Genomic DNA, 25,241 nt, shown 5'->3' on the forward strand with positions numbered 1-25,241 from the left:
TTTAATTCCCAAATTTCCTTAACCATGTTGTATGGAGTCTCTCCTTCAGCTGTAGCAGTCTTATTTAAAAATAAAATCCAGGGATTTACAGTATTATAAAACTTTTTTTTGCCTTTGAGATCAAAATTATTACAGAAGTCCACCATAAACCAATTTTGTCTGCTTCTAAGGCCCATGTGTGAAATATTATCAAAACCAATAATTGGCCCCACAAAATAGTTTTCCATAGTAACAGAATGACCATTGATGTCTTAATGTGACCCAATATGTAACATCATGCAGTAAATATTTAACCTATGCTGAGGCGAGACCGTCTGCGAGCTCATTGAAACTATCAGTTCAGAATCCTGGAAAATGCACAACCCAATTGTGTTTCTGAAAATCCAGCTAAGGAACACCCCAGACTAGGAGTGGCAAAAATCCCAGAGTCTAGTTACTCCAGTGGTCCCCCTCTCCCTCCACTGCAACCTATCTTGTATCTCTATTTTAATACTACAAGGCTGCTCTTCTCTTGTTCCTCTTCGATTACAAATATGTTCTACACGGACATCCTGTTCCCCACTTCCTCACTGTTGAAAAGACAACTTTGTTGCATTCTCTCTCTTTTTTCTGTCCCAGGGCCTCCCGCACTATGGAACTTATCATCTTCAGGCTTCCTTCCCTCCTACAATCTTGAGGCTTATGAAACCTGAACTTGGTGTCTCCTAATTTACTTTCCTTTCTCTATTTTCAACCTTGGTGTCTTAAAGTATGGACTTGAGCCTTCATTTGGCTTCAATTTAAACCACTTGGAGCCTACATAAAAAAAGTGAAAATTAAAAGGCACTAGTAATGAAGACAGTAGTTATTGGCAGTTTATTATACATCAAATCTTTAAATTTCATGAAAAATGGTAGTACAGCATATAAATCGGTTTTGCTACATTATCTAAAACAGTTTCTAAAAAGTCAGTTTAACATCAAACAATCAACAAATCCAGATTTTTTTGGGGTGTTACTGGAACTCTTGGAACTCTGTTCCAGAGTTTTGCCATAGCTATTGTGTGACAACACCATGCAGAAATGTCATTTTAACCACTGACTTGAAGGTACAAAGATTGGATTATTGAGAATTAATATACACCCATCCCATAAAATAAAGCAGAGACACAGCAATTGACCTCGCTGCCCATGGGTTAGGAGAAAAAAGAAACTAGCTGGGATCCAACTCCTGATCATTTTAGTGTTTCCCTGCTTGAATGTGTGTGTGTCTCTATATAGTACACACACACACACACACACAAAGAGCATATAATACCTCTGCCTTGATCTCATGGTCAAATAAACAGCCAACACTCAATCTAGTCTCACCCACACATGAAGAATGGCCACTTGGGCACAGTACCAGAGGGCTCCTAGAACCACACCCCAGGGGTCAATGCCTTTGAGGGATGGGGAGAAAATTGGAAACCAAAATATATATATTTTTTAAGTAAGTGAATTCATGGCATATGCATACAGTCATTGCATTGTTGGTATATGGGCACGTCCTTAAACTAATTTGCCCAAGTATTTTAATGCTACAGTGTAGATGCTTCCCCTGGCTGGAGAGTCTAGAACCAGGGGTCACAGTCTCAGAATAAGGGGTCGGCCATTGAGGACTGAGATGAGAAATTTCTTCACTCCGAGCGTGGTGAATCTTTGGCATTCTCTACCCCAGAGAGCTGTGGAGGCTCAGTCGTTGAGTATATTCAAGACAGCGATGATAGATTTTTGAATATTAAGCAGATATGGGGATAGTGTAGGAAAGTGGAGATGAGGTAGAAGATCAGCCATGATCTCGTTGGATGGCCTACTCCTCCTATTTCTTATGTTCTTATGCTTTGACAGACCTACAGGTAAGAGGCCAAAGGGAGCATTTTTGATTGGCTGGAATGAGTAAAGCCAGCAGTGGCCAGATTTTCACACTACTACAGAACTTTTCATTGTTTTTCAAAGCAGCAACAGAACAATCATATATAATAAATAATTAACTATTTAAAAATAGCAAGACACTCATTACAGTTACTGTACAATAACTGCTTTCCCTTGTCCAAGAGGTTTTTTTATGATGATGGATCAAGGAAACAGTGCACACCTGATTTACTGTGTAATGTTTGTGTGCTCCAAATCAATTTTGTATATCAAATCTTTTATTTTTAAGAAACAAAATGGGGTAGGGATAGTACAACAAGATTTCTTTTTTTTAAAAAGGCACTTAAAATTTGTGACATTGAGTTTAGTGTGAAGTAAAATGCCACCCTAGGTGCCTACAGTTAAACCAAGAGTGCATTAATAATGGCCTCTAAATGCCGGCGGGATCTGTAAGCTACAAGGCCACCTGTGTTGGCCCATTTCTCTGTTTCTTTTGCCCCTTCATCGGGCTTTTTGTACTGGAGCTCTGGAAAGCCTGCAGAGCCTCCACCCTTTGGCTCAGTCAGAGCTTTGGCGAGGTTGACAATCCCCCCTCCTAAGGATTTCAAGATGGCATGAGGGGCACAGGTATCCCATTTAAATGTAGTGTCTTCTGTGAAGACATAGGCATCTGCTAAACCAAGGATAGTGCACAAGCCCTTGTACCCTGCCCCAGAAGCATAGTACATTCTTTCACCACAGAGAGGAGCTAATGCTTTCTTTATGTCTTCCTTCTCACTTGAACTCATGACAATTGAGAGTTGGTTGTGGTGTGCAGGAATCTGCTTTGGTACAGAGTGGATATTGATGTCCTGGTAGGAAATACCCCAGTAATATTTCCCTCGCCATCTGCAAAAAATAAACCCGCATTAGAGGAATAATTTTACACATTAACATACCTAATGAGAGCTACTTGCTTTAAGAGATGGCCTCATCACCCCATGGATCTTGCTTCCATCAAATAGCCTTGAACTTGCTTTGAGTGTCAGCTAATTGTGATCTGGAGATGGATTGAAGCAGTCCGATGGTCTTCTACAACATGGAAAATGAGAAGAGTATTCTACATGTTGAAAACTTTCCAATCTAATAGATCAAGTAGCTACACTAAAAGAAAGGGACAGGTGTCCTTAGTTGGTGCTGGTTTTGATATGTTCATCTCAACACCTCTTTGTACAGAGTGCAGTATTTAGATTGGACTCTTACTAATCAAAATACTATTCTATTGGCCATGCCCATGTGGTATAGCTGGCACCCTTTGGATGCAAATACTGAAAACCAATGTACCTTAAATTGGGGTCCACTTCATTAAATGGTACGTTAATGACTCCCATGATTGGCTGCCCTGAGTTTCTGTCAAAGACTCCGATAAGTACAGCAGCAGATTTCAGACCATATGTGTGGATGCCATCTTTGAATTTCTCTTCAAGTTGCCCTTTGATGTACTGATTGGTTGAATCTGTAAACGGAAACATTGCCGTTTAAAAAAAAAATAAAAAAAATAATAAAAAAAATTTAAAAAAATCCTTCAGCAGAAACCAAGTATAATTAACTAGTACATTTCTTTTTTGTATTTTAAAAAAAAGTGATGTTCCAGCAGTCCAACTTCATACAGTTCTTCGAACTATGCAGTCCCAGTAAATCTCAGCCAGTTGTACTTTTTTCTTGCTTTTACTTTCTCCCATTAAAATCCCAACTAGGAGATTGGAGTTCCCACAGCACTCAAGATAGATTTTTACTTGACCTTCCTCCAGAGGATGTGTTTTCCAGTCACAATAGGTCACCTGGAGGAGGGAAGAGGAGTGAAAGAGTCTCTTTCTGCACTGCTTGAGTGGGCGCCTTCAAGACGATCAACTTCTTGATTTATCTCCTGCTACTCTTATCCAATCTTGGTGCTGTCCTTCACTATGGGCCTGAGGTCTTCCTCTGAACTTCTCAAGTTATAAAACAGAATGGGAGTGCTGTATTGACAGTGGTCATGGAGATTCCACAAAATCAAAGACCTCCCCTTCTGAAACCATGAATGCATAGGGTGGGAGATTTTTTTTTGTAAAATGGTTAAAAGGCTTCACTTACCAATAGGATCGACCCATATCCCTATAGTGTCAATAGGGATGTCTATAGTTTGTTTTTGTAAGTCTGGACCATCAATGTGGACATCTTCATGGATACACTTGGCCAGAAGGCCAGCAGCTTTCAGATTCCCATCTAGCACTTTACTCAGCAATTCTGCGGTCCCTTGCTCTGTTTCGCAGACTCTCACAGTAATGGTTTCGCCTGTAATGGTTTCAAGAGAACAGATATGATTTTTGCTGGGTTGTAGTTCAGAGTTGTCCGAAGAATACAAGTGGTGATCTCAATTCAAAGAGATCGGAACAGTCCAGGTGTTTTTTAGTTGGCAATAAAACAAAAGGGAAATACACAAGTTCTATAACATCAAGATTGTGTACTTGTGATCTGATAGTTGTAGAGTCACTGCAGTGAAACTAGTTTTCTTCTTGGAGAGGGCCTGCAAGCATTCCTGAGATTCACCCTGTAATAATGAATTACCCAGTTTTGCCAATTAGGATTTAAAAAATTAACTGCAAGTATCAAATTCATATAGTTAGGGTCACTGATTTATTATGATGTTGTTGAGCCAGATTGCTGGAATGAAGTTGGAGCTAAATGACATCCCTATTGACACCATAGGGATATGGGTTGATCCTATTTGGTAAGTGAAGCCTTTTAACCATTTTACAAAAAAAAAATCTCCCCACCCTATATTAGCCCTATGCATTCATGGTTTCAGAAGGCAAGGTCATTATTACACTGGACCTTCTGACATTTGGTCCAGACCTCCACGTCCGCCAGCTCCCAAAGCAGAAACCCGTTGTTTCCTCCATACGGAGGCGCTTCATTATTACAGGGTGAATAGATGCAGCCGATTATGGTTGTGAAATTTATGAACCAACTAGTTCAGGAAATTCCACAAATCCTACGAGCTACTGTTTGGCAACATCTGATTAACAGTTTGTCGCCATCATATCAACCGATCCGAGATACTAGTGAGACTGTTCTTTTAGAATTTGTTGCAAAATGCCAGTTTTGCAGATTAGATGCTGAATAATTCACCCCCTGCAATCACATCGCATTGCCCAGCAAATTAGTCGTTAAAGGGAAAAGCAGTCAACAGCAGATTTGTTGCAACACGACTTCATGTAAACGGCGCCATGACTCAGCAAGACTGTGAATTATGGCGAAGTAAACTGCCATTGAAGTTACCAACTGCAGTTTAAACACATATAGCCCAGAAATTACATTGCAGCGTTGTACAAATTAATTAAGCCATTTATATGCCAATACCATGCCTTGCGATTTCTTTTTAAAGCTTTTAACAGCAGTATTCCAATATTTTCACACTTCAATTACACCATGCTGACGTGGTCCATTTAACCGTTAAAGTTGTCAGTGCTCCAGTTAATTTTCTAACTACATGGCGTTCTTGTGTACCCTGCAAAACTAAGGTTGAAAGTTTACGGGTGCTTCCCGGATGGCTCTAATGAGTAAATGCACTGCCTGGTGTGGTACAGAGCCATACAGATTGGAAAGGTCCCAGGTGCAGACTGTGGTTTGGGTCGAGTTACCCTGGTGTTATTTGGGGCAGGGGGTGGCGCTACCATTGGCTTCTTCCCATGATGGGATAGGAAATGAGCCAGGGTTACATACGACATGACAGTCCAGCGAGTCTGTCCCAAACAGCAATGACACAGCTAAACATTGTGATCTCCAGTGTCCCCTCCCACCGGGAGTCATGTAATATTCTGGAAACCGATTTTAAAACTCTATGCCAATTCAGGAGGAACAAAATCTGGAAAATTCCTCTCTCTCTCGTGATCTAATGTGTCCAGGAGATCACAGTGACCATGAGGTTCTGGTCTTTGTCCCATGTTGGAAAGTGTTTGTAATGTTCCTGTGGTCCTGCCTGGGCTCATGCATGAAGAATGGCCATTTGTGGGAGGTCCAGGAGCACTTGTTACCATCAGCAGAACTGTACCCCATCGAAACAAGTCAGGATCTTCGGAAGAGGAGGGGAGAAAGTGTACAAAATGACCGGACAAGCAATGTATGCATTTCACCATCAACATCGCTTTCAAAGTCAAAAATGATGATTGATATCAACAGCCCTTCATTTTGTTCTATCCATTTCTGTGAACTTTGTGAGGTTTTCATCAAAAACAATAAGGAATGCCATAGGGGTACCAGCATAAAGGAGTTACTGAGCCTGTCAGTGTGAGGGAGCTGAATTAACGCCAGTGGATACAATCATTCGCCTAAAGCTGATTCAGCATCAACTGTGTATGTTACTTCAGCTCCCTCGCACTTGAAAATTTGACTGCACTCTACGTAATTGTGGAATAACTGATAAGCATCTTGTAACGTACCCAAACCATTTTCAAACTTATTGGATTCTTCTCCAGCGATGTGAGGTGCAAGTTCTGGAAACTGATTTGACAGAAAGATAATAACTAAAGTATCTGGAAGTTATGGGGGATAATTTAATCTCACAATTAATAAAAGCACAAGATAGCCAAGCAATTAGCAGCCAGAATATCAGATTTTAAAAACCAATCATTTACTGTAATAAGTTTGTATAAGACATCAACCCACTTTCTCTCCAGGCCAGCCCCTAACTGAAGCAGAGGAACAGTGGTGGGCAAAATGGAAGCTCGGTTCTCCCACTCCTCCTCTTCCCTCCAATTAAAACTAGAGGCGCACGTGAACTCATTCCAAGCATTATCAATGTTTTATTCATTTTTTCTTTTGGTATTTAAAAGTTAGATTTGTTTTTTTTTTAATAAATTGCTAAAAGAGACTATGCTGTTATTTACAGAGTCCAAAAGATCTCAGCAACATTTGTCGTGTTGGATAGGCCACTGGGACAGTGTATAATACAGCAGGCACATTCCCTGATCAAGTGTGATGTTTTTCCAATGGTTGAAATAAATTTATGAATGCCTTTGTTACTTATAGGACATTTTTACTCTAAGCATCACACATTGTAATTTTAACAGCTTTAAAGTACATTATTTAAATGATCTTTAAACAGCAAATGACAGCACCATCTTTACAAACAGAACTTGTTCTGAAAGGTTTGTGATAATGACAGACCCTTTCCCTTCCACCTCTCTCCAATCCATTTTTGGGGCAACTTTCTTGCTCATTAAGATGAGGGGTCAGAATATGGTCAGCTGACTCTCAACAGTGGGAACGGAACATTCTTCAGCTGCCAGCCTAGGATTCTAACTCGAGTCAGGTAAGTTACGAGTCAGATACAATGTAATGCTTCCATCGCATCACTCAGGGATGTGCCTCGACCCTTGAAGAGCTCTCCATAGTGGCCAAACATGATGGTTCCATTTCTAACACTGCACCTGAGCAAGACTGCTAAATGAGTGCAGAATTAGAGTGCAGTTTTGTACTATGAGCTCATGTGACTTGGGAACTTCATTGTGATTGCTGATTACTGTAAAGTCTGTGGGTTGTACAGTTAATAACGACACAGACTTCAGGAGTAACAAACAAACAGGTCTTTACTATTCGAAGGTCAGGGCGAATCTGCCCTAGTTATCCTGCCACAACACTTATATACTGGTGTGGTCACTGTCGGTATTACAGTATACAGAAGCCAAACAAGTAGTGCCACACCTGAAGTAGTTCTCTTAAAGGCGAACGGTTACATTCAATAGTTCCCTTAAAGGTAGACGGGTACATACACTACAATCCTCCCTTTTTAGCTTATTACTTACAGAGTCCCCGTTAAACATACATATCTTCATATAAAACAAATTACAGGTATAATCTCGGTGGAGGCAACGTCATATAAAACAATTTACAGATATAATCGCGGTGGGAACAGTTCACAGGTTCAGTCTCTGCGGAAACAGTTCATAGATTCAGTCTCTGATCTTGACTCGTTCCGAACAGCATCTCTTTGGTGTAGCCGGTTCACATGGCTAGCGTGACTCCTCCATAGCCTTTTTCTTGACGTAACAGCTTGAACTTTCGTCCTGTTGAACCAGCAATGCGGACTTTTACAACCAACTGGCTGTCTTGATAATTTCCGGTTTTTCAACTAATTTAGCTCCTTTCGTAGTGTCCCGCCTGAGATGGTAGAAGTGATCATATTTTAGACAGTTATTATCTTCTGCTTTTTCTTTTCTGCCTTTTTGAAACTCTCGGAGCTCCTTTCTCGGCTGCCAGCTGTAGCGCCACCAACTCTCTATGTTCCTTCGACTTTAAGTGCTTCATCCTGATTTCGGCACTTTGGGAGTTTTCATCACAAACTGGGCAGATCAGATCCTCGTAATATTCAGTGTCACTCAACAGGTCATGGTAATATTCGGGTTCGTCCTGAGTTAGGCCAGCGAGAGGGCCTTCTATTTCCTCCTTACCCATCTGGACGTTAGCTGACTGTGGTTCCTTCCCTAGCTTCATGCATTCATATTCATCCCGCTCTTCCTGGGTTGTCTCTTTTGAGAGCTCCGAACTCCTTCCCTCTGAAGATTGAAGCTCGTGTTCAGATTGTTCCCCCAGCATATGAAGGAGTTGCATATGAAGGAGTTGGCTGACCGTTAACCCTTCCAATGGAGCACTGTGGATCAGAGTCTTCTCCATTTCATCCACCTTTTTCTCCAATGCTTTCACCTTCTCTTCCTCTTGTACTTTGGCTTCCAGCGCTCGGAGAAGTTGCGGCTTGATGCTCTCTAGCTCATGTTCAGGGCCCATTCTTACAGTCTCTGTGTTTCTTACAGGTTCCTCCTCTTCCACTGAAAGGATTCCCAGTTGAATCTGTTCTTCAAGTCGTTGAACCTCGGTCATTGCCGCCTCATATTTGTCTTGGGTTTCCTTCAATATTTTTATGAGTTCTTGGACATCTTGTCTTTCATGTTCTGCCATGTCTTTCACCTCTAAATCCTCATCTATGTATGGAACTTCTACCGATGAGTCTGTCTTGGCCTTGAGCTCATCAAGAATTCCCTGCAGCCTTTGGACTTCTTGCTCATGTTCAACCTTTAGTTGCTCATATGCTTCCACTGAAACTAGCTTTTCGGAGGTTGCCGAGTCAACCCCCTCCAGAATTGTAGTCTGGGCCTGTTCATACTGTTCTTTCAACTTCTCACACTCTGCTTGTAAGGAGTCGTAGAGAAGAACTGGAATAAAATCCTGGCTTCCTGAAGATTCCTCTTCATTTGCTTCTTTCGCAATTTTCTGTTGGCGTTCAGCCAAGGCTGCTATGCTATCTGCCTCTCGAAGTCTCACTGCCATCAAATCTTCTTTATTCTTGCAGTCTATCTCAGCCATTTTCCGTTTACTTTCATTTAACTGAGTGAGTAGTCCCTTATTCTGGGCTGAGAGATATTGCACCTTCTCATGTAGACCATTGCACTCCTTCTCTGCTCGACATAGCTGGTTACCGCTGATTTGGTTCTGTGTTTCAAGTTCCAACATCCTTTGCTTAGCTTCTTTCAGTTTCGCCCCTATAAGCTCCTCTTGCAACATGGCCACATTATTCTCATCAGGTAAAGAAGCGTTTCTCTTTTCTATGTCCAAGATTTTTTTCTGCATCTCTTTAAGTGCACACTGCGATTCAGCTTCTCTTAACCTTGCCTGCACTAGCTCCGTCTCCAATTGCAGAACGAAATCCTCAGTGTAGTGTGGTTTGCCTTTATGCTGTATCTCTAGATCATGCAAATATTCTAACTCCTGAACATCATAAGGGAGATGTGATCGGTAATTGGTCATGATGGCTCTATGGTCGCTCTCTGCTTGAGCCAGCAGGTTCTGTTGTCTTTCCAGGCTCTCCCATTCGGTGTCATAGAACTTCTTCATTGTTTTCATCTCTTGTACGAGACGGTAACTCAATTGTTCTAATTGTTGTCGTAGTTTGAAATAACGTTGAGTTCGAGCCCGGTGTTCCTCCGTAATGCATATGTCTGTAACTTGAACAGACTCAGAATTCTCTGTCTTTATGCACGCCATCGTTTTTCCCACCTTAGTCAGTGAGTTCATGTTAACCTTGTTTTTCATACTTGGGCTGGACTTATCGTCTTCCGGCTCAGAGTCTGCGCTGCTTGTCTGCACCGAGTCCTCACTCGTCATTGCTTGCAGGTAGTGCCATTCCATGTCTATTTTCTTGATCCACTCCCGTCCTAAAAGTGGTGGTCCTCCCTCAGGTAGTACGTATAAGTTCATTCTTGGGTGTTCTTTACCCCTATCTCTCACCTTGACTCTTATCTTTCCCACGGGGTATACTTTATGCCCTGTGTATGTCTGCAATACGAACTTGGTATCTCTTAAGGGTATATGTGAGAATAGCCGGTGGTAATCCCTTTGATTTATGACTGATACAGCTGATCCAGTGTCCAACTCCATTTTCACTTGGACTCCAGCTATTTTTAGCATGACCCAGATAGTTTGTAGGTCAGCTTCCTTACTCACATTATGAATTCTCAGACTTCCCAGCTCCTGGTTGTTTGGGTCTGAGTCTGAATTCTGTTCGTCTGAACTCTTCTCAGCCACCTTGTGTACCTTGTTGTACTTTTCTTGTGGTGGCTTCTTTTGATCGTTGGTCTTCTTCCCTGACCGGCATACCTTCGCGATGTGACCCAGTTTGCCACATTTCCTACACTCTTGGTTCTTAAACCAGCATTGATTCTGGTCGTGCGTTGTCTTCCCACAACGGTAGCATTTTGTTGTGCTCGAAGTAATTTGGTCCACCCCGAGTGCCGCCGCCTTTAGCTGCATTTCCGCCGTTCCTTTCGCTGCGGCTTCGTGCGATGCAGCTATGAGGACAGCCCTGTCCAGTGTGAGGTCGTTTTCTTCCAGTAATCGCTTCTGCGTTCCTTCTTTGGACAATCCGCATACGAACTTGTCACGCAGTGCCTCTGTCAGATTCCCTCCGAACTGGCAGTATTTCGCTAGCCTACGCAGTTCGACCAAGTATTCCGCATTGCTTTCGTCTTTCCTCTGCGTTCTTGCGTAGAATTTGAATCGTTCAGCCAGCATCAACGGTGTGGGGTTCAAGTGGTCCTTCAGCACAGCCACAATCTCTTCGAAGGTCTGATCCGCTGGTTTATCTGGTGCTATTAGATGCTTCAAGAGCCCGTATGTTTTTGCCCCCATCGAGTTTAGCAATGTTATCGCCTTGTCGTCTTCCTCTATTTTGTTGGCTTCGCAATAGATCTCTATGCGTTCCACGTACGTGGCCCAGTCTTCTATTTCAGAATTAAAATCGTTAATATTCCCTCACTTAGGCATCTTTCTTTCCTTGGGAGCAGCACCAGTATTTCTTTAAGTATTCTTATTTATTTGTTTATTTCTAAGATGGCGGTTTTTCCCGCGAAATCGGCGGTTTCCCGCTCTTTCCTTCTCTCCCTGCCCACTTCAATGGCGGTTTCCCGCTTCTGTCGTCTTCTCCGCCTAATGGCGGCTTCCCGCGTTTCTTCCCTGGTGGAAGGGGTACGCTTTCCCCACAGCGGACAGGTTCAGCTGCTGGGCTGGCTCTCGCACAGCTCCCCTTCCTCGGCTCTGTCTTTTCCTCCCGCCCGCACGGCTCTACCGGCTCTGGGTACACCCCGTTAACGGAGGACAGTTCAGCCGCTGGACTGGCTCTCGCGCAGTCTCTCTCCCCTTGCTCGGCTCTGTCTCTCTCTCCCACCCGCACGTTCGGTTCTGCCGGCTCTGGGTACCCCGTTGGTGGAGAACAGTTCAGCCGCTGGACTGGCTCTCGCGCAGTCTCTCTCCCCTTGCTCGGCTCTGTCTCTCTCTCCCACCCGCACGGTTCCTGTTCGCCTCCCAGCCCTCTCGCAGACCGGTGTTTCCCTCCCCGGCTGCGGCTGGGTTTCTCTTCCCGCGCCTACTCCCAGTCTCAGCACTTCGTGGCTGCGGTCGCTGCCCGGCTTTTCCCGCCGATCGTGGTCCGACTGTCTCACGACGCCGTTGGACCCGACTTTCTGACCGGCTCCGTTCCCCCTCGACCGTGGTCGAGTGCACAGCCCTTATCCTCCGGATATTCTCCACACCTTCCCCTACTCACAGTCTCCGCGGCCGCCTTGTTGCCTGCTGATCGGCTCACTCCGCACCGTGGTAGAAGGGTAGTCAGTGCCTGTTGCTGATGGAAGCTTTTGTTGCTAAAAGTCTTCTTCCTTTCTATTGCTGCAGCCTCGTGTTTTCTCCCAGCAGAACGACGAGGGCGGTTGCCTCTCTTCGACGCTCTTAGTTGCTTTGGTAGTCTTGCCGCAGGGTACGATCGGACTCGTCGCCACTGTAAAGTCTGTGGGTTGTACAGTTAATAACGACACAGACTTCAGGAGTAACAAACAAACAGGTCTTTACTATTCGAAGGTCAGGGCGAATCTGCCCTAGTTATCCTGCCACAACACTTATATACTGGTGTGGTCACTGTCGGTATTACAGTATACAGAAGCCAAACAAGTAGTGCCACACCTAAAGTAGTTCTCTTAAAGGCGAACGGTTACATTCAATAGTTCCCTTAAAGGTAGACGGGTAAATACACTACAATTACAGAAAGGGGCTCTCTATTTGAACCCAGACACATGGTTCGAGTGCAGCATTTCACCCAGCCTGCCTTTCTGGTACACAGTACCTTTTCCGTAATGTCATTCTTAATCACTTCTTGAATGATGACATCTGCCAGAGTCTTGAAGTCTTGTACAAACTTCTTATTTTTATCTGGTCCTTTCTTCTCTTCGATCAGAAGCTGGAACAGCGCTTCCTCTCGTTTACAAGCTCGAGCAATATTTGCAGATTTCTCAGAAGCACAGATCAAGGCGGTTAGGATACTGGCCATAGCTGCAATGTGGTAACCTTTTAAGCACTGCTTAAAAAAACAGAAATGTTAAGGCAGGTGATGCTGACTACTTAGGTTCCTATTGTCTAAAAGGAGCCATATGCTATAATTCTGGCCTAACTAAGGCTTTCTAAACTAAAGGAAATAAATACATCACGGGATATCATAGCTGTGTGGACACCCGATTCCAAATATAGCAATCCTGGCAAAATTAGGGGAAAAAGTTTTCAAATATCTCTTTTAAAATATAAAATTTGATAGCCAGACCTTACCTGCGCAAATAATTAAAATGGTTATACATAAAGCATTAACCGACTCCAGCGACCTAACTCAAACTGTCAGATTCAAAGGTCGTACTAATGTTTAGTCGTCACTTGCTCCTTTCTGACGGATGTTCCACACACAACTGGCAGTCCCGAGCAGCCTTGCCTTTATCACTGGCTGGAAGTGCAACAGTAGGCCAATTCTCATGGTCAGAGGACCAATCGTCAGTTGCAAAGCTCAAGAGCTAACTAATAGAGGATCTGTTTTCTGAGATTCTTAAAAAGCACATTCTTTCTGAAAGAGTTTCCCACGTGATAAACCCTTTGGTCAATGAAAATGGAGCAAACTGGAGTCAGCAAAGGACTTGTAATTCTCTCCTCCTCTAACCAGGCTGGAGCTGCTGATATTTTGATTCAGTACCAGATTGTCCTGGCTCAGACAGCATGTAATATGTAGGAAAAAATGTATACATGAGGTTTGCTCCCAGCTGCCACTGATCAGCAGATTTAAGGAAAGACTTGTATTTATAAAGCAACTGATCACATCTCTCAAACATCTCAAAGCACTTCAGATACAGTGCCTGACTTTGAAGTGAGGCGACTGTTATGTAGGGACAGGCAGCAGCCATTTTGCGTACAGCATGATCACACAAGCAGCAATGAGGTAAATGATTAATTAATTTGATTTTTTGGAGGTGATCTTGGTTGGGGGAGGAACATTGGCCAGAACACTGGAAAAACTCCCTGCGATGGAGCACAAAAATCGAGTGAGAAACACAGCCCCCCCCCCCCCCCCCGCGGGTTAGTCAACAACTGAAAGACAAAGTTCGATGTCACTCTTCATGCTATTGGTGAAGTTGGTTAAGTGTTGTGCTTTCAGTTCACCAACATCTGGCGTACTGCAGGCTCAGTGTGATTGGCTTGCGTCTGATAAGAGTCCTACATGGAGAAATTTAAACAGAGATTACAAATATATAAAACTCAAGTGCTGCCGGAGGGAGCAAGATCGGGCACAGGGTGCCAGTGATGATCATGTACTGTACACTCCGCAATGATATTCCTCAAATAACTGCCACACCAGTAATGTGCCCTGACCAGAAGCCACTGCAGGAATTCCTGCACAACCAACCACAGGAAAAGTGCCTCCACTGGAAGATTTTCCAGCATGGTTTTTAATTTTTCCCCTCAAATGCTACCATAGGATTTTCCAAGTTGAAACAGTAGAAGGTACAGAGTATTCCTTCTTCTACACCATAATGGGACAAAATTACTAACATACTTTAAAGTGCCAATTTTTTTTAAAGCAGGTTTTGATCTTGGGAAAACATGCATTGCAATTAAACAAGGATTTCTGAGTGATTATGGGGTAGTCCGATACATTTAATCTATAAAGCACTGTTACACTAAACATCAATTATCCCTGACTCATATTCTAATCTATCCATCTTCTAGGCAGAATTAAACTCTTGGGTCTTGTGTCATACTTCTCTGTATTTTTGTAGTCAGACATCTGTACTTTGGAGTTTACCGGTGTTACCTCATTAGGGATTTCAGGTAAATTTACATTTAACAAACAGGGTTAGCTACAGGAATGCCCCTTACTGTGCTGCATTTCATAGAATCATATAGCAAAGAAGGAGGCCATTTGACCCACTGTGTCTGTGCCAACAAGCATATATTATGTCTCAGAATTGCAGATTTTATAGGCATAACCCACTATTCCTCTCTAACCAGACTGCATCAACTTCTTCATTTTAAAAACTTCATTCACAACCCCTCTAAGTCTGCACTTATCTGAAGTAAATAAGCCTGATTCTTGGAACCTGTCTACATAACTACTAAAGTTCAGTATCATCCAGGTAACCCTCTCCAAAGCCTCTGTATCCTTCACCATATTCGGGAACCAAATGCCTGTGAAACGTTCTTTAGAAACCATATTTCCTGGTAAAAGCAGCAAGAGTGTCATTTTGGGCCCACTGAAATGTTCTAGGAGCCTCACCTTACCCAGGTCTAAAACTTGACAGTAGGTTGGGGTTTGCAGGTTTTATTTTCAATGCAGGGAATCGAAAACTGGCTACCCCCAAAAGTGAACTGTCTGCCCGAACACTAAATAGGCGATCATAATACATAAACATCTCCTTTCTGATTCGATCAGACCCAAACTAAATGAAGCCCAATAAATGCGGTTGAGTGGAAAATGTATTAAATCCGGATTCACTAGGATGCCACTGATGGGCGCCACAGCCAACACAAGCAGCTGGCTGTGAAGGGCCTTTGTGCATCTCCAAGATGCAAGCTTGGAAAAAGAAATACCAGAGGTGTTATGATGGCATGCGAGAGGAAAAGCTTCACAATAACATTTATTCCAACACATAGTGTGGTTCTCCAAAACAACATTACAACATGCTAAAGTACACAGAAAGATCTCAACATAAAAATATTACAGTCCAAGCACTCCACTGTATTCTAGAGCGTGGTTCTCAAACAGGCCGATCTATTGAACGGTCACATAATCTGAATGTTACACAGGGAGACATCATGTCAGCTTGGCTCAGTTGGTACCACTCTTCTTCTATGTCAGAAGATTGTGGGTTCAATCTGCCACAGAACGTGGGCACAGAATCTGGATTGACACTTCAGTAGAGTGCTGCTTTATCAGAGGCATTGCCTTTCCAATGAGAAGTTAAACCAAGGCTCCATCTCCCTGTTCAGCTGGACTTTAAAGATTCCCCAGCACTATTTGAAGAAGAACAGGAGTTTGCCCAGTGCCCTGGCCAATGTTCCAGCTTCACCCAACATCTCCCAAAACAAACAGATTAACTGATCATCTATTTTATTGGTGTTTATGGGATGTTGCTGGTGCAGAATTGGTTGCTATATTCCCCAACATAATAAGCCATGCACTCCAAAACAACTGTGTAAAGTGCATTCAGCTTACTCGAAAATGTGATGAGGAACTGTATAAATCCAAGTAATATTATACAGGAAGTTATCTTGATGTGGAGATGCCGGTGTTGGACTGGGGTGGACAAATGTAGGAAGTCACACAACACCAGGTTATAGTCCAACAGCTTTATTTGAAATCACAAGCTTTCGGAGCTTCACCTGACGAAGGAGCAGCGCTCCGAAAGCTTGTGATTTCAAATAAAGCTGTTGGACTATAACCTGGTGTTGTGTGACTTCCTACAGGAAGTTATCTGTTCACTATCAGTTTGCATTCAGCCACTTCTCTAGTGATTGCCATCTAATTTGGATTACATGAGCCAGCCCCTGGCATTTATGCTGTTAAATCAATTTCCTGGAGGGCAGCGGCAAACCTGTAGACCCAGGGAAAAACTGCGTTAGAAATCTGGCACCGGTGTACGGAAACCCGATTTAACAACATAAACATGGAGAGCCAGCTCATGGTGCTGGGCTCACAGAATCTAAACAACCAATATAAAAGCTTATAGTGCTCTTTTGAAGCACGTTCTATGCTTTAAAACTGCTCGATTGGGACAGCCGAGGAATAAGCATTCTCCACAAAGCTTTACCTGATGTGGGACTGCAAATGTAGGCTGTAGGCAGTGCTCTCCATTCATAATGGCCCACATTGTCTCAAACACTTTGACCCCCTCCCAACACCACTGTGAGTTTACTTCTCAGTGGAGCTCCTTCCTGTTTGGGACATCAAAACATGGCTTAAGATGATTCTGGTCACTTCAACAGTCATGAAAAGCTGCTCCTGATATTTGAGCAGCCTTTTATTGCTCAATCACCTGGCTTCTGATAGAAAGAACCTCGCTAGTGAAATTGTTGCGTGAAAAAAAAAAACATTTTTCCTTATAAAACACTAACTGTATTGTAACTTTAAAAAAAAAATTCTCGGGATATGGGCGTCACTGGCAAGACTGGCATTTATTGCCCATCACTACTTGCCCTGACTGAGTGGCTTGCTAAATCACTTCAGAGGGCAGTTAAGAGTTAATCAAATTGGTGTGTGACTTGGAGTTACATATAGGCCAGATGATTAGTCCAGGCCTCTAGATTATTAGTCCAGTAACATAACAACTACACTATTGTTACTGTGTCCGCTGATACAAGTGTACCAATGTTACAATACATGAGCTGAAAACTTGCACCAGTTGGCCCAGAGAGACAAGAATGTCCCTGAGACTGTCAGTCTAAGGGTTAAAGCTTGATAAACAAACACCTGACTGATCTCTGGCAAATTATTTACACTTATCTTCCTTTGCAACATTTATGATTATGTCACAGTACAGTGGAATGCACCTCCCTTTTATCTGACTGCCTTACATTATCTGATGCATTTAGGTTTGTCTGCTCCTGTGCAGAGTTGGGTGTGGTCTCCGCCAGTAGGCGAAGACATTCCACGTCTCTCAGTGTTTCCTGTTTGTGAAGCAAGTCTTAGAATCATAGAATTTTAAAGTGCTTAAGGAGGCCATTTGACCCCTCATGTTGTGCTGGCTCTCAAAGAGCAATCCATTTCATCCCATTCCCCTGCCTTCTTCCCATAATCTTTAAAAATTTTATTTTTAAAATATCCACTTCCCTTTTAAAATCTAGTATGAGTTCAGTTTCCCCCACTGTTTCTGGTAGTGCATTTCAAATCGGAACAACCCCGTGTAAAAGAAAATTCTCCTCATACTCTCACCTGAGTCAGAAGGTTGTGGGTTCAAGTCCCACTTCAGAGACTTGAGCACAAAATCCAGGCTGACACTCCAGTGCAGTACTGAGGGAGTGCTGCACTGTCGGAGGGGCAGTGCTGAGGGAGTGCTGCACTGTCGGAGGTGCCGTCTTTCAGATGAGACGTTAAACCGAGGCCCCGTCTGCTCTCTCAGGTGGATGTAAAAGATCCCACGGCACTATTTTGAAGAAGAGCAGGGGAGTTCACCCCAGTGTCCTGGCCAATATTTATCCCTCAATCAACATCACTAAAAACAGATTATCCAGTCATTATCACATTGCTGTTTGTGGGAGCTTGCTGTGCGCAAATTAGCTGCTGCATTTCCTACATTACAACTACACTTCAAAAGTACATCATTGGCTGTAAAACACAGAGACATCCTGAGGTCGTGAAAGGTGTTCTTAAAGAACCCATATCTTTCTAGGCGACTATATTTTATCCTGTGTTATAGCCTCTCGAAGCTTACCCAACACCAGTGTTGGGATGATTGGTGTGCAGTAAACTGGTTTATCCCTTTTTTGCACAGATGTATTATTTTAGTAACTCTCCAGTCTTCTGGCACAACTTCCATATCCAAGCATGTTTAGAAAGATTGTGGTCAGTGTAATGATATCAGCAAATAGTGATGGTATTTGCCTGTTTGATTATTTATGCCGTACCAGCATATTTGCCTGATTGATTATTTATGCCTGACCAGCAGAGGGCATGTGAGAGACAAGCAGTTTAGTTTTAGTTTTGTTTTAGATGGATCTCTAAGATGGTGTCTCCTGTAATGCTGTTAACTGAGTTGAACATACTTTAGATAAAAAGACAAGCTCTTTCATGAATGTGTCGTCATTGAACCCACATACAAATCAATACATGATGTCAGAAGGGATTGAAAGAGATGAAGAGGAAAAATCTGAAGTTAAATCAGCTCTCCACATATTAGCAAGCCAAAAGAGAACATCGTTACTTACCATTGGAGAATAGCTAACGAAGTGAAAAAATGGTAGGATTACACCCACCGGCGAAGCTTCAGTTGACAGGTAATGTGGCTGAAAGTTGGAGGAGGTTCAAACAACGTTTGGGGTTGTATTTAGCGGCAATCGGAGCCGACGAGAAAAGTGATAAAATGAAAGCGTCAGTGTTCTTACATGTCGTGGGTGATGAAGCGCTGGAGGTGTATAATAACTTCACATTCGCTGCTGAGGGAGACAAAATGAAGCTGGATAAAATAATGGAACAGTTTGAGGCCTACTGCATACCTAAACGTAACGTGACGTTTGAGAGGCACAGATTTTTCACATGTGTACAGAAAACGGGAGAGACTATTGATCAGTATGTGACTGAACTGAGAAACAGAAGCAAAACGTGTGAATTTGGAGGACTGACAGACTCGCTGATAAAAGACAGACTGGTGTGTGGTATTCCAGATAATGGTCTAAGGGAAAGACTGCTAAGAGAGCAAAATTTAGACCTGGGAAAAGCCATAGCACTGTGTAGGGCTGCAGAGATTGTGAAGTCGCAGGCAAAGGAGCTGTTCAGTGACAGTAGCTGCAACGTGGATGCAGTGAGTAAGAACGGACACAAACCGTTTTACAAAAAGAGCGCCAATGTGGAAAAAGAGGCGTGGTCAGTGAACAAAAATGAAAGGGGCAATCGAAAGTCATGTAGTCGATGCGGTACACAGCATCCACCAAAAAAGTGTCCAGCATATGGTAAAAAATGCAATAGTTGCAACAAAAACAACCATTATGCCGGTTGCTGTAAGAACCAAGCGCAACAAAGCAAGGTCCATGCAGTAGATGAAAGCAAGATAGAGGAGTTCTATGTGGATGTTGTGTCTGAAAACAAAAAAGAAAAAAGAGACTGGATGTTGACACTAAAAGTGAATGACATACACATTCCATTTAAATTGGATACTGGAGCACAAGTTAATGTGATATCAGAGACTGATTTTAAGAAAATTAGACCCAGACCAAAGATACATGGAATAAAAGTGAAAGTGACAGGATACTCAGGTACTGATATACCAGTGAAAGGAAAATGCATTGTCAAAGTGACACACAAGGACAGAGAGCACACGCTAGCATTAATCGTGGTGCCAAAGGATGTGCAAGCCATACTAGGTTTAATAGCCTGTGAGAGACTGAACCTGGTAAAGAGAGTCCTCGTTGTGGAAAGCGAAGGAGGGACAGTCTATGATGAACTCATGAAAGAGTACAACGACCTATTTCAGGGTCTAGGCTGCCTTCCAGGAGAACACACGATCAGAGTAGATAAAAGTATGCCAACGGTCATACATCCATGCAGAAAAGTTCCGTTTGCTCTTCAAAAGCAACTGAAGGCAGAGTTGGACAGGATGGAAAGCCTGAACATGATTCAGAAGATAGATGAGCCAACTGAGTGGGTGAGTTCCCTCGTCGTTGTGGACAAAAAGAATGGTAAGCTCAGAATTTGCCTGGATCCAAGAGATCTAAACAGAGCAATAAAGAGAGAGCACTTCAAGCTTCCTACACGTGAGGAAGTCATGTCACAGTTTGCAAATGCAAAGTATTTCAGCAAGTTAGATGCATCATCAGGATTTTGGCAGATGAAACTGGACGAGGCAAGTTCAAGACTGTGCACGTTCAACAGTCCATTTGGCAGATACAGATTCCTAAGGTTACCATTTGGCATTGCCTCAGCTCCTGAAGTGTATCACAAAACTATCCATATGATCTATGAGCACCTGGAGGGAGTTGATACATCAATGGATGACATCATAGTATGGGGAACCACAAGAACTGAGCATGACGAGAGACTGAAAAAAGTGCTGGAAGCAACAAGGAAAACAAACCTGAAGCTGAATAGAGAGAAATGCCAGCTCGGGGTGACAGAACTGACATTCGTGGGAGATATCCTTAGCAGTGAGGGCATCAGACCAGATCCCAGAAAGGTGTCCGCCATTGAGAATATGCCAAAGCCACAATGCAAAAAGGACGTGCAGAGGTTTAATGGAATGATCAACTACATGGATAAATTCATATCCAACCTCTCAGAAAAGATGTCGCCACTGAGACGACTAACTGAAAAGAACATAGAATGGGAATGGAATCATGAGCATGAGAAGTCATGGAGCGATCTAAAGAAACTGCTCACAGAGGAACCAGTTCTGAGGTTTTATGACCCAGCGAGACCCATCAAGATATCATCAGATGCATCACAGAGTGGGCTCGGTGCCGTTCTTCTGCAAAAATATGACTACTGGCAACCTATTGCATATGCATCGCGCTCAATGACAGATGCGGAGACGCGATATGCTCAAATAGAAAAGGAACTGCTCAGCATCACATACGCCTGTGAAAGATTTCACCAGTTTGTGTCAGGACAAGCAATCAGTGTAGAGACTGACCATAAGCCCTTGATTGCATTGTTCCAAAAGCCACTAAATGGATGTCCGCTTAGAATACAAAGAATGATGATCAGGCTGCAACGCTATACACTGAATGTTGCGTACACACCGGGTAAGCTGATGTATACAGCAGACACGTTGTCCAGAGCTGTTGACCCAAGAGAGCCCGCAAACACCAAAATGGATGAAAAAGTGAACGCCTACGTGGACATGATCACAAGTGCACTGCCCATAGCAGATGCAAAAATGGAGCTCATAAAGACTGAGACAAACAAAGATGAAACACTGAGACGACTGAGGAAAAGCATCTTGGATGGATGGCCCAACATGAAGCAAGACCGCTCACCTGACATGGCAGAGTACTGGAACTGCAGGGCAGAACTATCAGTGGTCGAAGACATCATCTACAAAGGAAGTAAAATAGTTATCCCAGAGTCTGAGAAAAGAGATGCTAAAAAGGATCCATGGAGGACATCTGGGAATCGAAAAGTGTAAGAAAAGAGCACGAGAGGTGATGTACTGGCCACGAATCAACCAAGATGTGACAAATGAGGTCAAACTGCACAATATGCCTGAAATATCGAGCAAGCAATCCGGTAGAACCACTAAAGCCACACCCAGCGCCAGACAGACCTTACCAGAAGGTAGGCGCTGACCTATTCGTATGTCAAGGGAAGGACTATCTTGTAGTCACAGACTATTCCCTGTATCCAGAGGTTTGTAGACTGTACACCACCACTGCAGATGCTGTGATAACATGTATGAAAGCCATATTCTCCAGCCATGGCGTGGCAAGCGAGGTCTTCACAGACAACGGACCCCAGTTTTACAATGCAAGTTTCCGACACTTTGCCAAAGAGTGGGACTTTGTCCACACAACGTCAAGTCCTCACTTTCCACAGTCCAATGGACTAGTGGAAAAATCGGTCCAGACAGTGAAAAGACTGATGTACAAGGCAAAAGACAGTGGAACTGACTTCTACCAGAGCATGCTTGTATACCGCACAACGCCGCTCGAGTGTGGTATGTCACCAGCCCAACTCCTTATGGGACGTCTGCTAAGGTCAAACCTACCCATCCCGGAGAACCTCCTGAAAACAAAAGAGGGGGAGAAAGTGAGGAAGTTCAAAGAACAACAGAAAGAAAAGCAAAAGTACTACTATGACAGAGGAACACAAAACCTACCTGAACTCCACACTGGTGACCAAGTAAGGTTCAAAGACAAAACAAACATATGGACTCAGAAGGGAACTGTCCTGAGTGAAGTCCAACCAAGATCATACACCATTCAGACAGATGAGGGTGCTGTTCTGCGAAGAAATCGTCGAGATCTTCTCATGGGACCAGCCACAGCAAGTCAAAAGACTGATACTGTTGAACAACCTGATCACACAGCTGAGAAACCATCATCTGAGGCAACAACTCAGATTCAAGGACAATCAATCAGAAAATCCTCAAGACGCGTGAAGCCTCCGGAGAGACTCATTGAGCAAATTTAAGGACTCTTGTTATAGAAGGAAGTAATGTTATCTTATTCTCTTCAAGTTTTAGTGTATTTACATATTTCATGTGAACACACAAAACAAGGTTAAAAAACCTTGATAATGATAATGTAAGTTCATTAATTGTTAGTTAAAATGCAGAGTAATACAAAGAAAACATGTTGTTAGATAAAAGTAAAATACTTTTGTTTTAAGAAAGGGAGATGTAATGATATCAGCAAATAGTGATGGTATTTGCCTGTTTGATTATTTATGCCTTACCAGCATATTTGCCTGATTGATTATTTATGCCTGACCAGCAGAGGGCATGTGAGAGACAAGCAGTTTAGTTTTAGTTTCGTTTTAGATGGATCTCTAAGATGGTGTCTCCTGTAATGCTGTTAACTGAGTTGAACATACTTTAGATAAAAAGACAAGCTCTTTCATGAATGTGTCGTCATTGAACCCACATACAAATCAATACAGTCAGAGCATCTGCTATTCCATCTCGGACTTCCCTGAGCATTCTGGCACGTGGCCAGCAGAGCAGTGTCTTACCCACTTTTAGTTCCATTTTTCCAACACTGCATCCTTATCTTTGTTATCTTATCTAATTACTGCACCTCCTCCTCTGTACACTTTCATTGCCATTGCTAACTCTCGAAAACCAAAGTCCTCATTTAGTACCTCTGCCATCCCTTCATCCTCCAAGATTTCCTTTGACATTTTCAATATCCTCTTTTACATCTTTATAAAATTCTTTACCATTTCCCTTTGTTTCCTGCCAGTTTTTCTTCATAACCCCTGAGCCATTCTAATCTTTGCTTTCCCTCTCGATTTGACTTGATTTTATTTTGTATTAACCTTAGATTGGTCAGATGCCTCATTTTAATTTCTCTTCTCATCCAATGAACTCCAGCTTTTGACACACCCCCCATTTTACTTGTGGGAATCTATCTGGTCTGTACCCTAATTGTCTCCAGTTTAGACATTTCTCATGGTTTGTGTATGGTTCTATTTGCCAATATATCTGGGCTACCTCCCCTTTTAACATTGAAATTAGCTCCAGTAAAGTATATTTATCATTGACTGTACCCTCTCCTTTTCAGTTTTTATATCCAACCTAATTAGGTTCTGGTCACTGTGTCCCAGATATACCCCTACCCTTACCTTGCCAACTTGCCCCACTTAATTTCCCAACACTGCCTCCTTCCTTCCTTATTGGTCTAAAAACAATTATCTGGAAAGCAGTCCTTGCCACATTGTCGAAACCTCCTCCTCCTCACCCCTGACATTACCTCGACCCAAGTCTTATCTTTGGATAACGAGTTATTAGAGAAACGCTGCCGGTTCAGGTGGTGACATGGGACTTGTCACTTAGTGGGACCACCTCAATATGGAGCTGCAGCAGCTGGAAATAGATAAACAGGGGGAAGAGGTTCGGAAGCTGGGGGGCGATCCGCGAGCAGGGCGGAATAGACTCTCACTGTACGAGAGGGTCGTGCGTAAGTTGCATCTTACAGAGCCCGTGTCGGTGCAGATTTAAAAAGGAGAAAGCTGCGAATTCTGATCCCTCTTAAAAGAGATTTGGTGCCAATGATGCGGGTGCAGCAGATCACCAAGTGCTCAAGCACCAGCGATCCAGTGGATCCCTGCCCGCCCCCCACAGAACCGAACCCCTCGAGCCCTTGCGGCTCCCGGCCACGCTCCAGCCCGTCAACTCCAATCTTTGCCCCGGCTTCGGTACTCACGAGTCCGCGGCCCGTTTCCCCGTGCGTCCGCTGGAGGCTTCGCTTCCACGCTGAGCCGCCGGGAGAGGGCGGAATCTGCACTTGCAGGGGGCGGGAAAAACTTCAACCCCGTCTGTTTATTCTCTCTCTCCCGCCCAGAGTCTGTCACAATCCCTCCCCCTTCCGATCCTTGGGCTGACTGCGAGGGCGGGTCCGGGAGGCCCAGTCACGGTGCCAGCCCAGTTCAGTGCTCTTTAAAGGGCCCGCCAGTGAATAATCCGAGAAAAGGACAAGAAGGGGAAAAAACAGACATGGAGGAGATTTGCTGCCAGGGGGTTAAACAGTGCGCCCAGTACAAATTCTCCAGCTCTCTCAGCAGCCACTTCAAATGGCACATTCGATCGGAGAGAGTGGTCCTTGGGTCTCCACAGACTCATTCCTCCCTCTTTTTAATTGCCAATTAGGATGACCATTAATCAAGGATCAAATGAACAAAAAGTGCCCCTTTTGAAAAGGGCACAAACAATAAACTCCAAACCACGAGTAAAACGAAAGGAAACCTAATAAGCCAAATCATAACATTATTCTCTGTGTCTATAATGAACTCCAGTCCCTCCGATGCCCACTGGTCATATGAAGGCCCCTGTAAAGTCTGTGGGTTGTGCAGTTAATTACGACACAGACTTCAGGAGTAACATACAACAGGACTTTACTATTTGAAGGTCAGGGCGAATCTGCCCAATAAATCATGCCACAGCACTTATATACCGGTGTGGTCACCGTCGGTATTACCGTATACAGAAGCCAAACAAGTAGTGCCACACCTAAAATAGTTCTCTTAAAGGTGAACGGTTACATACAATAATCTCTTAAAGGTAGACGGTTACATACACTACAATCCTCCCTTTTTAGCTTACAACATAC

At 43.3% G+C, this 25,241-nt stretch overlaps 1 protein-coding gene across 2 annotated transcripts; it reads right to left on the reverse strand.

The window, feature by feature from the left end:
- Positions 1-836: 836 nt before the first annotated feature.
- On the reverse strand, positions 837-25,021 carry LOC147097110 (inositol polyphosphate 1-phosphatase-like). Of its 2 annotated transcripts, XM_085972968.1 has the most exons (6): positions 24,339-25,021; positions 12,577-12,807; positions 6,353-6,413; positions 4,005-4,205; positions 3,216-3,387; positions 837-2,780 (listed from the first exon to the last, which is right to left on the reverse strand). In XM_085972968.1, the coding sequence occupies exons 2-6, from the start codon at positions 12,778-12,780 to the stop codon at positions 2,294-2,296; spliced, it is 1,125 nt and encodes a 374-aa protein (XP_085829094.1). In that variant the 5' UTR covers positions 12,781-12,807; positions 24,339-25,021; the 3' UTR covers positions 837-2,293. The 2 variants fall into 2 exon arrangements, with proteins under 2 accessions (XP_085829094.1, XP_085829095.1); XM_085972969.1 differs by lacking the exon at positions 4,005-4,205.
- Positions 25,022-25,241: the final 220 nt, after the last annotated feature.

The sequence above is a fragment of the Somniosus microcephalus genome, chromosome 33 (genome assembly GCF_052327205.1).
Source record: "Somniosus microcephalus isolate GS21.2 chromosome 33, FLI_Smic_1.0, whole genome shotgun sequence".
Lineage (NCBI taxonomy): Eukaryota > Metazoa > Chordata > Chondrichthyes > Squaliformes > Somniosidae > Somniosus > Somniosus microcephalus.

Excerpts from the sequence above, each read along its gene's own strand:
- LOC147097110 (XM_085972968.1), bottom strand. The coding sequence starts at position 12,780 with ATGGCCAGTATCCTAACCGCCTTGATCTGTGCTTCTGAGAAATCTGCA. Across the intron at positions 6,414-12,576 it reads AGAATGACATTACGGAAAAG|TTTCCAGAACTTGCACCTCA; the intron begins GTACTGTGTACC and ends CTGTCAAATCAG. Across the intron at positions 3,388-4,004 it reads GATATGGGTCGATCCTATTG|ATTCAACCAATCAGTACATC; the intron begins GTAAGTGAAGCC and ends TTCCGTTTACAG.